Genomic DNA, 13,332 nt, shown 5'->3' on the forward strand with positions numbered 1-13,332 from the left:
GAATTGACGTATGTTAGGAAATAGAAGTGATTGAATGTTAGGAAATAGATGTGCTCGAATGTTAGGAAATAGAAGTGATCGAATGTTAGGAAATAGAAGTGATCGAATGTTTGGAAATAGAAGTGATCGAATGTTTGGAAATAGAAGTGATCGAATGTTTGGAAATAGAAGAGATCGAATGTTAGGAAATAGAAGTGATCGAATGTTACGAAATAGAATTGATCGAATGTTAGGAAATAGAAGTGATCGAATGTTAGGAAATAGAATTGATCGAATGTTAGGAAATAGAAGTGATCGAATGTTAGGAAATAGAATTGACGTATGTTAGGAAATAGAAGTGATCGAATGTTAGGAAATAGAAGTGATCGAATGTTAGGAAATAGAATTGACGTATGTTAGGAAATAGAAGTGATCGAATGTTAGGAAATAGAAGTGATCGAATGTTACGAAATAGAATTGACGTATGTTAGGAAATAGAAGTGTCTGGATGTTTGGAACACACAACGACATCTAGCTGACTTAATTTAATTTTTCAAGTACTAGAATGAAGTGCTACTGTCTCAACACTGTCAAGTCATCCCAACATTTGTCGCTGTCACAACTTCAAGCTATCTTACAAATTTGTCTTGTAACATTGTTACTAGTTCAACATTTCCTTATTTTACAGCATCGTTGATATTCCAATAGTGTTCGTCTTTCAACAGCGTTAATAATTCAACATTGTTTCTTTTTTCAACATTGTTTCTTTTTCAACATTGTCTATAATCATGATTTGTCTTTTATCATTGTTGGCAAGGTTGACAGGTTTTTGTCTACTTTTATTTTCCCAGACTCTCAGGGTAAACACATTTTACCAAATTATATTTGTTCATTCCTTGTTCTGCGTTTTTTTTTTTTTTTGGATTGATTCTAGCGATTGGATGTTTGCGGAAGAAATCTTTGTGGAATCTTTGGTTTCACTTTGTGGATTTTGGTCTTTGCTTGTCTGCTGCTGGTTGCTAATTAAATTACCTTGTGGGACTTGGCTGTGGGTTTCAGCAGTGGAGGTTGAGCTCGTTGCTTAGCGCAAGGGGCGCCGGTTCTTTCATTTAACTGTTGTTTTTTTTACACTGTTCTTTATAACGTTGCGGGATAATACTTAGAGGATTATCAGACTTACAAACAAGGAATGATCTGTGCTCTGTATTAGGTAGACCTGAAAAAAAAAAAGGTTGGGTTAAAACAGTCATGGCAGGGTTGAAACTTTTTTTTATATATACTTGGGTATTGGGTGCGCCAAACTTTTTTAAAATTATTATTATAACAAAGCTTATATCAACTCACTCCTTCTGTCTGTCTGTTTGTGACTTTGTCTATCAGTCTGGTACAAAATTCGTACACGTTTTTTTCTTCCACTTACCATTCTCAATGAATTAGAAATTTGGTACACTTTTTTCAACAAAACAAGAATCAATAAAAAATAATTAACCAATTAATTAATGTCTCCTTTTAGATCATTCTAACGAGATCATTGTTTCTGCCTAGATAACTTTCTCCACCTAGATCATTCTTACCAGCTAGATTTTTCTACCTAGATCTTCTCTTATTATTTTTACATTTGAAACTTGTATATTATGCATTTGTGTTGCTTTTTCACTGAGGGGTCCTTAAGGTGTCCATGGGTGAAAAAAATGTTTGAGATAACTTTCTTTACCTAGATCATTCTTTCCAGCTAGATTGTTCCACCTAGATCGTCTCTTCTCCACCTTGGACATTTTGCCTATCTAAAACTTCTTCACCTTGATCTGCGACTCTGGTATCTTCAAAGTTGCTGGATTGTGTCAGGGGATGGGGTGGAGGAATGTCTCTTCATGTGTAATTAATTATTTTTTTTTTCACTTTGAAAACTGGTACACGGGTAACTGGTTCTACCCTCGTGGCGCCTGCAGCACACGGGGCGCTCATACCGTCTTCAGAAGCCGTCATTCTATTTGTGTCCTAATCGTTCTTGACTCTGAACTTGATTTCAGCTCGCCTCTCTACAGGATGTGGAACATAGTTGTCCTGCACCTGGAGACCTTGTCTCCCTTTGTTTTGACAGATAATTACATCACCGCATGGCACAGTTTTTTCTGAGAGTACCCAGGTAGAAATATAACGCCTCCCCGCCCCCCAACCCAGCACCCCCCCCCCACACACACACACCCTCTGACTAATATTTCACGGTGTTTATTGTAGCGAAGTCGTCCATTGCGTGTAACAGAGAGGCAGTGTTGATTCAAGGAACAGTGTTAGAACATTGTCTGTACCCGAGAACAGCGCGGACAGCCTTGTACTTCATTTAGTTTATAGCGATACAAAAAGGGATAGATCTAGCTCCTTCGCCCATTCTCTCTCTCTCTCTCTCTCTCTCTCTCTCTCTCTCTCTCTAACTCTAACGGCAAAGTGCGGAATCCTGCATTCTATAAAAAATAGCAGTGACTCTTGGGGGGGGGGGGGGGGAGAGTAAAACGATTCACATATCCACCTAACATCTTGAGTAACAACACCTGCAGGAACCACCGACTGCAACAATTGCTGCAAATGAAAGTGTTTAGCTGTAACAGTAACAGAGGGACAATATATAGTAAAATATATAGAGTGAAGTAGATATATATAGTAAAATAGATAGAGTGAAGTAGATATATATATATATAGTCAAATAGATAGAGTGAAGTAGATATATATATATAGTAAAATAGATAGAGTGAAGTAGATATATATAGTAAAATAGATAGAGTGAAGTAGATATATATAGTAAAATAGATTTAGTGAAGTAGATATATATAGTAAAATAGATAGAGTCAAGTAGATATATATATACAGTCAAATAGATAGAGTATTGTAAATGACTTGTTCATAGGGACGAAAGATAAATAGATAACACAAAAATAGTTCCTAAATTTCATGTTATATGTATATACATGTAGAGAGAATAAATAAATTCGTTGTATATACTAGATAATGAGAGAGAGACTAGTAGAGAGAGACGTGGAGAGTTGTGTATTGTTGAGAGTCACGAGAAGGTACAGAACTTTGAGAGAGTTTGAGAGCTACGGGTGGCGTGGAAGAAAGAAAGGTAAGAGAGAGAGGAATCTGTGCATTGTTAATGGAGAGATGAAATGATACGAACGAAACAGCCAGGCGAAACCTTACACGGGCTGAGAGAACTCTTTGAAGTTGTTTTTTAAACTCCTGTAAAAACATGCGGGCTCCCCCACGCAGCAGTGTTTACTAGAGATAGCCAGATTTAGTCTCACTTTCGATACATATCGTATCGTAGGCTTTTTTTTTATTTTGGCTTTATTTTACTACGTATCTGGCAGTGATACTTGTGTTGTTGACTAGTTGCCTAGTAGAAGATTCGTGAAAACTCTACAGATTTGAAGTATAAGATCCAGCACTGGCCTGATTCACTAGCGAATCAACTATACTTTCTTATTAACTGAGTTCTCGATAATACTATGTAAAAAAAAAAAAAAAAAGTAAAGTTCCCCTTTCAGACCTTCAGATGATGTAAAGGTCATCTGTTTCTGTGGCCTACGGTTAACTAGGGTGTCGTGTGGCCAGCACAACGACCAACCGCCTTTACTGTTCCCTAACTAATGTCAGGTACCTATTAGAGCTGGGTGGACTCAGAGGCGCCCGAAGGTCCCGAAATTAAAAATCCCAGTCTTCACCAGGATTCGAACCCCGGTCCCCGGTTCGGAAACAAAGCGCTTTACCGCTCAGCCACCGCGCCTCCAATAATACTATGTACTATTAGTATATAAGTTAAAGTACAACTTTGTAATAGATCAGAAATGATTTAGGGTGGGGCGGGGAATCACTCCTCTACCTATTTTTTTAGAAACTGTCGGGGTTCTTGTTGTTGCTTTGGCTTGGCTCGTTAGGGCGTTACAATTAAATATTACTATTAATAACAATTACTACTAAACACACTTCAACTCTAGCTATCCCTGGAAATACAGATAATACTTTAATATCCGATAGAGCACAAATAATGACATCAACAAGAATAAATATTAATGCACAACCACCAGTCCAGGAAGCGACCGTCTAACCTTCCTGGACCGGGGAGGAGACCTCACTAACTCACTCTCTCGCACATTCAAGGAAGACTAAACCATTCAGTTCATAGCACGTGCAAGACTATTCACATTCATAACCTGGGAGTACATAAACAAGGGGATATAACTATCACACCAAAATATCAAAGTAACATATTCACTCTCGCCATACCTCCCCCTGACACAAAGCTTATATTAACTCACTCCGTTTATCTGCGTCTTGTGCACGTTACTTCTCCCGATTCCCAATCTCGGATCATGTTGAAGATTTGCACACTTATTCCTTGTGGATGACAACACAAGAATGAATTTTAAAAAGACCAATTAGTTAATTAATAAGTGGTAATTAATTAAATTTGTTTTGTATAAAAAAAGGAAATACATTTCTCAGCATTGAAATATATGGCAGTAATTGTGCGGTTCTTTCCATTATATAAGTTCTGTTGGATAGGGCAAAAGTTTTAATTGCTGTCTTCAGGCCCTTATCAAACAACATAGATCGAGCCGGGATTCGAACTCTAGCCCCCTTGGTAGGTTGCAAGCGGTTTTTGCCATTCAAGCACACATCGTTAAAGTCTATGTTTTGACCACGTTGTTAGCTCACTCTATGGAATGTGATCTTCTAAGAGTGACGTCCCTTGGGCAACTCTGCAGAAGCAGCATCGCACTGGATTGAATCTTTGGTTCGAAATCTGTGACGTTGATTCCGTAGCACTGAAAAGAGTAGTCTGTTGAATTCATGGCCTGGTGCCAGTTTTTGAATGATGTCTTAAGGTCGGAAGTTAATGAATTGCAGAAAGCGAGACATCCCCTTTTTTATCTAAAAGGTTGGAAGGCTTTTGAAAAGTTTGAAAAGACTTTCTGTTACTTCTAGTGAAAGTTGAGCTCTGCACATACTGGAGACGATAGACAGAGGTTGAGAAAGAAAAAAATTCTTTGTATTTTTTTAAACTGAAAAATAAACAATTTGTTTCCGGCCGTATTGTTTTCTTAAGAACTGATGAGATCTGGGATAGAGACTTGAAGCCTTTGAAAGATTGACACACTGGAGTTAAGATCTGTGTGTCCTCATTACTTTTTTTTTTCAGTTTCTTCCCTCTTTCTCACACTTCTCTCTCTCTCTCTCTTTCTTTACTTCCTCTTCACTCTCTTTTTTGTTCCTCTTCTCTATCTCTCTCCCACATTCTCTCTCTCTCTTTTCTTCCTCTTCTATTTCTCCCACTTCTCTCTCTTCTTCCTCTTCTCTTTCTCTCACTTCTCTCTCTCTTTTTCTTCCTCTTCTCTTTCTCCCATTTCTCTCTCTCTTTTCTCTTTCTCCCACTTCTCTCTCTCTTTTCTTCCTCTTCTCTTTCTCCCACTTTTCTCTCTTTTTTCTTCCTCTTCTCTTTCTCCCACTTCTCTCTCTTTTTTCTTCCTCTTCTATTTCTCCCACTTCTCTCTCTTTTTTCTTCCTCTTCTATTTCTCCCATTTCTCTCTCTCTTTTCTCTTTCTCCCACTTCTCTCTCTCTTTTCTTCCTCTTCTCTTTCTCCCACTTCTCTCTCTTTTTTCTTCCTCTTCTATTTCTCCCACTTCTCTCTCTCTCTTTTTCTCTTTCTCCCACTTCTCTCTTTTTTCTTCCTCTTCTATTTCTCCCACTTCTCTCTCTCTCCCTTTTTCTCTTTCTCCCACTTCTCTCTCTCTCTTTTCTTCCTCTTCTCTTTCTCCCACTTTTCTCTCTTTTTTCTTCCTCTTCTCTTTCTCCCACTTCTCTCTCTTTTTTCTTCCTCTTCTCTTTCTCTCACTTCTCTCTCTCTTTTTCTTCCTCTTCTCTTTCTCCCATTTCTCTCTCTCTCTTTTCTCTTTCTCCCACTTCTCTCTCTCTTTTCTTCCTCTTCTCTTTCTCCCACTTTTCTCTCTTTTTTCTTCCTCTTCTCTTTCTCCCACTTCTCTCTCTTTTTTCTTCCTCTTCTTTTTCTCCCACTTCTCTCTCTTTTTTCTTCCTCTTCTATTTCTCCCATTTCTCTCTCTCTTTTCTCTTTCTCCCACTTCTCTCTCTCTTTTCTTCCTCTTCTCTTTCTCCCACTTCTCTCTCTTTTTTCTTCCTCTTCTATTTCTCCCACTTCTCTCTCTCTCTTTTTCTCTTTCTCCCACTTCTCTCTTTTTTCTTCCTCTTCTATTTCTCCCACTTCTCTCTCTCTCCCTTTTTCTCTTTCTCCCACTTCTCTCTCTCTCTTTTCTTCCTCTTCTCTTTCTCCCACTTTTCTTTCTTTTTTCTTCCTCTTCTCTTTCTCCCACTTCTCTCTCTTTTTTCTTCCTCTTCTATTTCTCCCACTTCTCTCTCTTTTTTCTTCCTCTTCTATTTCTCCCATTTCTCTCTCTCTTTTCTCTTTCTCCCACTTCTCTCTCTCTTTTCTTCCTCTTCTCTTTCTCCCACTTCTCTCTCTTTTTTCTTCCTCTTCTCTTTCTCCCACTTCTCTCTCTTTTTTCTTCCTCTTCTATTTCTCCCACTTCTCTCTCTCTCTTTTTCTCTTTCTCCCACTTCTCTCTTTTTTCTTCCTCTTTTATTTCTCCCACTTCTCTCTCTCTCTCTTTTTCTCTTTCTCCCACTTCTCTCTCTCTTTTCTTCCTCTTCTCTTTCTCCCACTTCTCTCTCTTTTTTCTTCCTCTTCTATTTCTCCCATTTCTCTCTCTCTTTTCTCTTTCTCCCACTTCTCTCTTTCTTTTCTTCCTCTTCTCTTTCTCCCACTTCTCTCTCTTTTTTCTTCCTCTTCTCTTTCTCCCACTTCTCTCTCTTTTTTCTTCCTCTTCTCTTTCTCCCACTTCTCTCTCTCTCTTTTCTTCCTCTTCTCTTTCTCCCACTTCTCTCTTTTTTCTTCCTCTTCTATTTCTCCCATTTCTCTCTCTCTTTTCTCTTTCTCCCACTTCTCTCTTTTATTTCTTCCTCTTCTCTTTCTCCCACTTCTCTCTCTTTTTTCTTCCTCTTCTCTTTCTCCCACTTCTCTCTCTTTTTTCTTCCTCTTCTATTTCTCCCATTTCTCTCTCTCTTTTCTCTTTCTCCCACTTCTTTCTCTCTCTCTTTTCTTCCTCTTTTCTTTCTCCCACTTCTCTCTCTCTTTTCTTCCTCTTCTCTTTCGCCCACTTCTGTCTCTCTTGTCTTCCTCTTATCTCTCCTCTCCCCACCTTCTCTCTCTTTCTTTCCCTTCTCTCTTTCTCTTTTTCTCCCCGTTCCTTTCTCTTTCTTCCCGTTCCTTTCTCTTTCTTCCCGTTCTCTCTCTTTCTCCCTCGTCTCTTTCTTTTGGCTCCTCCCTTGTCTCTCTCTCTTTCTCTTCCCTTCTCTCTCTCTCTTTTTCTCTTTGTTCCCCTTCTCCTAGCATTGAGATATGTGGCAGTAATTGTGCGGTTCTTTCCATTATATAAGCTCTTTTGGGTAGGGGAAAAGTTTTCATTGCTGTCTTCAGGTCCTTACCAAACATCTCTCTCACTTTCTCTCTTTCTCCTCCTACCCTCTCTCTCTCTGTCTCTCTCTCTCTGTCTCTCTCTCTCTGTCTCTCTCTCTCTCTCTATTCCCCCCTTCTCTGTGTCTCTCACACCACTTCATCTCTTTCCGTTCGTTCACTATTGACAGCCTGATCTTGAAACACTTGCCAACTTGAGAAACTTCTGTCCTCAGTTAATGTACGCATCTCTCAACAGAATCCAATAGTGACTGGAATGTACTATTTCTTTGTTACATCGGCATACTAGTCTGTCAGTAACTATTCGAGACTGCACACCTCACAATTCCCCACACTGGTTTAGTTTTGTAAATTACACAAGAAGTAACGAAATGACATTGAAATTGGATTGGTTGTGCAAGTTAATGTGGCGTTTTTGAGTGGTCAAAGCGTTTGGGTTATGAACTACGGGCTCTCGAGTTCGAGTCTTAGTGAAGACTTGGATTTTTTTGGACTCTCCTGAGGTAATACCTGACATTAGTTTGCGAAAGCCGTTGTGTCGTTATGCTGGCCACACGATGAGCTCGTAAACCGCCGTGCAAACAAACATGAGAGCCATCTGCCCCATAGATTGCAACCTCTGAAGGGGATGGCTACCTGGTCGTGCGGTTTGCACCCTGGACTGTCGTTCGGACTTATCGATGGTCCCGGGTTCCAACCCTGCCCGCTCCCATCCCCCGTCGTCCTGCGGGAGGTTTGGACTAGGAAGTAATTATCTTCAACTCTGAAGGAACATTCGAAATAAGTAAAACATTTTACATTTTATCTCCTGGGCGAGTTTTAGTTTGTGCCATTCAAACAGGACATGACGTCAGATCTATTTTTAATCAGTTTATTTAATTGCATCTTAGTTTCCTTTTTGGTTGTTTTATAGCTTTATGATTACTGTTGTGGTTGTGTGTTTGGTTGTTTTGTTTGGAATATTATTATTGCGTTCTTCTAGTTTCATTGCCTTAGCCCTGATATCGTATCTAAGCATTTAAGTTGTGGATACCTGTTGTTTTCCAATCTAGTGTGTGGACTATACAGGAGCCATCAGTGAAACCGATATCTGTTGTTTTTTTTCTTGTGGAGTTTTAAAAAGTGTTCGTTCGCTTCTGTAATGGAGATATAATTCTGATAGATGGTATAAAGAACTGTGCGCCAGGGTAATGGCGTCGTCAAAGACGTGTCTTGGGAGCCGTCCAACGCCCCAAACTCGTTGGGGGATCTCGTCGAAGACCTGCATGCGCTGAGTGGTGCCAGGAGCAGAGGGCGTCGCCACAAGAGGTGGGAGGGGCAGACCTGAGCCTCGGTGCACACGCCTCCCTCTCAATGCCTTCGCGAGAGCGCACCGCTTTCTCTTCTCTGTTTATGGCTGTCAGAAAAGCCAGGAAAATAGCAGGGTTAGAGTGTTTCAGCTGTGTTCTGTGTGGTCACTCCAAGGCGATAAAGGTGAGAACCGCTGACCTATTTGTAGCGAAGGTTTGGGAGAGAGAATTCATTTCGCATGCAAGATGTACTTTAAAATGAAAATGAAAATAGGTCCCTCTTTATAGATTTACGCTATTCTCGGTTAAATAGACTCTTCAAATATTGGTATTATCCGCCCCTTATGTAGTATTTTCCGGCCCCTCGAACTTCGGCCCGCAGTGCATAATGAAGGCGCAGAAGGTCAGTGTCTTGGGAGTGGACTATTTTTATTTATTTTTTGCTGCGATATAGTCCCAAGGCCAATAAGGTTTAACACCAGTTGATCTAAGGAGCTAGGACTAGACATGTTTATGAAGTGTAGGTCAGTCTAACATAGTGTTCTGGTAGTCCAGCCTTATAATATTAAACGTTTAAAAGCCGTTCCATTTGTGAAACTTAATACGGAGCATTGATTGTATAATGTATCGTGTACAGTGTACACCCTTAGTGCTGCAAACTGGCAATGTTCTCCAATAGTTTTGTTTTGTTGACTGTCATCTTGATGGACAGCTTTGTATCGCTTTATATGGAGATAATAATACAATGGACCTCATTCGCCAATCGTAAATAAATACATTTAGCCACGTCATAATATTGATAAAACAGTGAAAAATACGTATCACGTGACAGCCACTATGGATTACATAATTTGTATAGAAGATATATAGAATCACGTGGCTAAATGCTGTTTGTTTACGATTGGTGAATAAGGTCCGTTGGTGTGTATCTAGATGACAGTAGTGAATAGAGAGGAGCACCTTTCATATGCTTGCTAGAGACTGACGTCGCTGGATGCTGTAACGTAGGGAACGATGAAAGTGCAATGTAGCACAGTCCTGTGTAGCACATTTCCTTGTAGCCAAATTCCTAGTAACACAGTCCTGTGTAGCACATTTCCATTAAGTTCCTAGTAACACAGTCCTGTGTAGCACATTTCCATTAAGTTCCTAGTAACACAGTCCTGTGTAGCACATTTCCATTAAGTTTCTAGTAACACAGTCCTGTGTAGCACATTTTCTTGTAGCCAAGTTCCTAGTAACGCAGTCCTGTGTAGCACATATCCATTAAGTTCCTAGTAACACAGTCCTGTGTAGCACATTTTCTTGTAGCCAAGTTCCTAGTAACACAGTCCTGTGTAGCACATTTCCTCTTAAGTTTCTAGTAACACAGTCCTGTGTAGCACATTTCCTCTTAAGTTCCTACTAAAACAGTCCTGTGTAGCACATTTCCTCTTAAGTTTCTAGTAACACAGTCTTGTGTCACGTTTTGATAATGTTGACATTTTAACTCTTCCAAGATGAACATTTATATATAGTAACAAGTTCGACCTTCTGTAAAAATTTGTTCGGTAAGAGGTCCAGAGCCTATAAATGATTAGTGATGCTGGGTGCAGAATATGTTCAGTTGTAGATCTAAGTTTTAAAAAAATGTCTGTTATGATACATAGCAGTGTTTCCCAAAGTGGGGTACGCGTTGCACCTCAATAACTATGTTGATTTCTTAAATACCTATTTATTATGTTCTGTTAATAAATTAAAGTGAGGTGGGGGGGGGGGGTACTCATAATTACAAGAATTATAAAAGGGGTACACATAGGTCAAAAGTTTGGGAAACACTGATATATAGACTAACCACTAGAGAGATTTTCAATGGGCTAGGCGGCAAATTTCCTTTTAATCTGTCTTTGCGATGTTTTGAGTCATTTCTGCCAAGCTCTTCATTTCATGTCATTTCCTTCTTTCAGCCAGTCCTCTCCGTTAACAAGGACAAAGAGGTGGGTAACCACATTGGGGTGACGCCAGCGAATGTCCCGGAGGTTCTCAAGCGACAGAGTAAAGACGCCATCGTTCCGAACAACGGAGACAACCTCCTGAACGCTGGCCTTGATGTGTACCCGACAAACAGGAAGGTGGTCGCTAAAGAAGAGGAAGTCCCACAGCCCCCAACACCGAACGCTAGACTTCTATTACATAAAGGTGAGACCATCTGTGCAAGATTTTGGTGGAGTGGTTGTTGAATAGTTTTGGGTTTGTGTGTAAAAAAAAAAGTAAACTTCTCTTTTAGATCTTACGATTTATAGGGCAGATGATGTAAATGTAATCTGTATTGTGCCCCACGGTTAACGAGGGTGTCATGTGGCCAGCACTTTTTCCCAACAAATGCCATGTAACCATTAGAGCTGGCTGGACATCCTAAAAATCCCGAAATTAAAAATCACAGTGTTTATCAAGATTCGAACCAGGGAGCCCCGGTTTAGCAGCCAAGCGCTTTACCATTCAGCCACTTCCCCCTCTTTCTAATGTTCGAATTCAGTGTCTTGTTAGTGTTCCCTTTGTGTTCTGTTCAGTTACTCAGAATATGCCCGTTCGTCTTTCTCGGGCTTGTTACATATGCGTTGTATCTGAGATTTGGTTGTGCACAGAAGTAAGATCCACTCGAAGAGACTCAGTTTAAACATTTCAATCTGCTTTAAGACACAGTCGAGTGTCTGACACTTCAGCGACCTTCCCATTTCGGACAGAACCAGCTCCCCGAGTCTTAGCTTTTCTTACACGTGGCGTACATTAATTTGAGACTTACTGAGACTTACAGAGATCGAGTCTAGTCGCTCTAGTGCAGGGGTTTCTCAACCTGTGGGTCGCGTCCACCTTTGGGGGTCGATTGACGATTTGACAGGGGTCGCCTAAGAACATTGAAAAAGTGGATTTTTTTGTTTATTCTTCTATTGCTGTGGGGGGGGGGGGGGTCGCGGCACAGTGGGGGATTGTAAAAAAAGGGGTCGCCGAGCCTAAAAGGTTGAGAACCGCTGCTCTAGTGTGACTGTAGCAAAGTCACTCTCTTATACACTCACTCCAGTGCTTGGAAGCAAAACATCGCGATTCGTAAAAATGTTTGTAAAATGTTTTACGTGTTTCGGATGTTCCTTCAGAGTTGAAGATAGTTTACTTCCTAGTCCAAACCTCCCGCAGGACGACGGGGGATGGGAGCGGGAAGGATTTGAACCCTCGACCGTCGATAAATCTGAACGACAGTCCAGCGCGCAAACCCGCACGACCAGGCAGCCATCCGTTCGTCTTGTTACACTTCTCTTTTGTGCAAAAATAAAAAAAAAGTATTCACATTCCGGGGCCCCCGGGGTGGGGGGGGGGGGGGCAGAGCTATCAGGTTATCATCGGTGATTCTTCTTTCCAGTCAGTGGAATAGTTCTGGCAGCGCACCGCGGGGCATTCATTGCCCTCCCGGATAGGATGCCGCCGGGCTAAATCTGCCGACACATAGTTTACATCTATCTACTGAGATCTGTTGGAGTTGTTTCCTTTGTTGATGCATCGCATCCATCGCACCCTTTCAATTCTCTTTTCTCTTTCACCTTCTCTCTTCTCTCGGTATTCTTGTATTTACATATATATATATATATATATATATATATATATATATATATATATATATATATATATATATATATATATATATATATATAAGAGAAATAGAGAAGGGGGAGAAAGACAGTATTCTTATATGTATATATATATAAGCGTGGTCGAGAGGCTAAGTGCGCTTGAACTTGGCTTGGCTTGGCTACCTAGAAGGGGGCTCGAGGTTCGACACCCGACTAGGGCAGAGTTGTGTTTACTGAGCGCCTAAAGGCAGCACTGAAAACCTTCTCCTAGATACCCCCTCCCCTCCCCCCCCCCCCCCCAACTGGTCCACAAATGAGATTGGACCATAGCGCTCTGAGCATGCTACAAGCATGAAAGTAGCTATATATATATATGTCACAGCTGGGGCTGAGCACTCCTCGTTAATCTTCGGACTCAACTTAATTCAAGTTGGAGTATCTTCTGAAATAGGTCCTGTCTTGTAGTTGTATGATGGCTGACTTGGACAGATTAATCAGAAGATGTTTTGAGTTTCTTGTACGGGTGTATTAGATGCGTTTAACTCTTTCTCTCCGTAATTATTTACCACATTCTGGTGGAATCAACGTTGGTATCGTCAGTTAGGAGAGAAAGAGTTAAAGCTACTAAAGAACTAGGCCTACAACAATAACAAGACGAAAGACAAAGCCCGCCGTTAGATACTTGAATGAAGTTTAATACATAAAGGCCACAGTCGAGTCTCTGTCTGTAATATAGTGTTGTTACCTTGACGTCCCAACATCAACTGAATAATGCTAATATCAACAGGTCAAACCCCACTATCCGTGACGTCACTAAATGTCGCGTTCCAAATCTGTCAACTATGGTGCGTCTCTATTCTTAGTGCCTAACACTTCTTTTGTTATTTTCTTTTTCTGTGCTGGGAGGTGGCAGAGAG

General features: G+C 40.5%; 1 protein-coding gene across 3 annotated transcripts in view; it reads left to right on the plus strand.

Annotated features, from left to right (window-relative positions):
* The window catches only part of LOC106071514 (serine/threonine-protein phosphatase 2A regulatory subunit B'' subunit beta-like), a 123,405-nt gene that overhangs the window by 76,614 nt on the left and 33,459 nt on the right, over positions 1–13,332 (plus strand). For 2 of the 3 annotated variants that reach the window (XM_056011860.1, XM_056011859.1), the window contains one exon: positions 10,760–10,991. In XM_056011860.1, coding sequence (XP_055867835.1) covers positions 10,760–10,991 — 232 coding nt within the window. Of the gene's footprint in view, positions 1–8,576; positions 8,998–10,759; positions 10,992–13,332 lie in introns of all 3 variants that reach the window. The other variant, XM_056011861.1, reaches the window with a different exon arrangement.

This window comes from Biomphalaria glabrata, chromosome 15 (assembly GCF_947242115.1).
Source record: "Biomphalaria glabrata chromosome 15, xgBioGlab47.1, whole genome shotgun sequence".
NCBI classification, from domain to species: domain Eukaryota; kingdom Metazoa; phylum Mollusca; class Gastropoda; family Planorbidae; genus Biomphalaria; species Biomphalaria glabrata.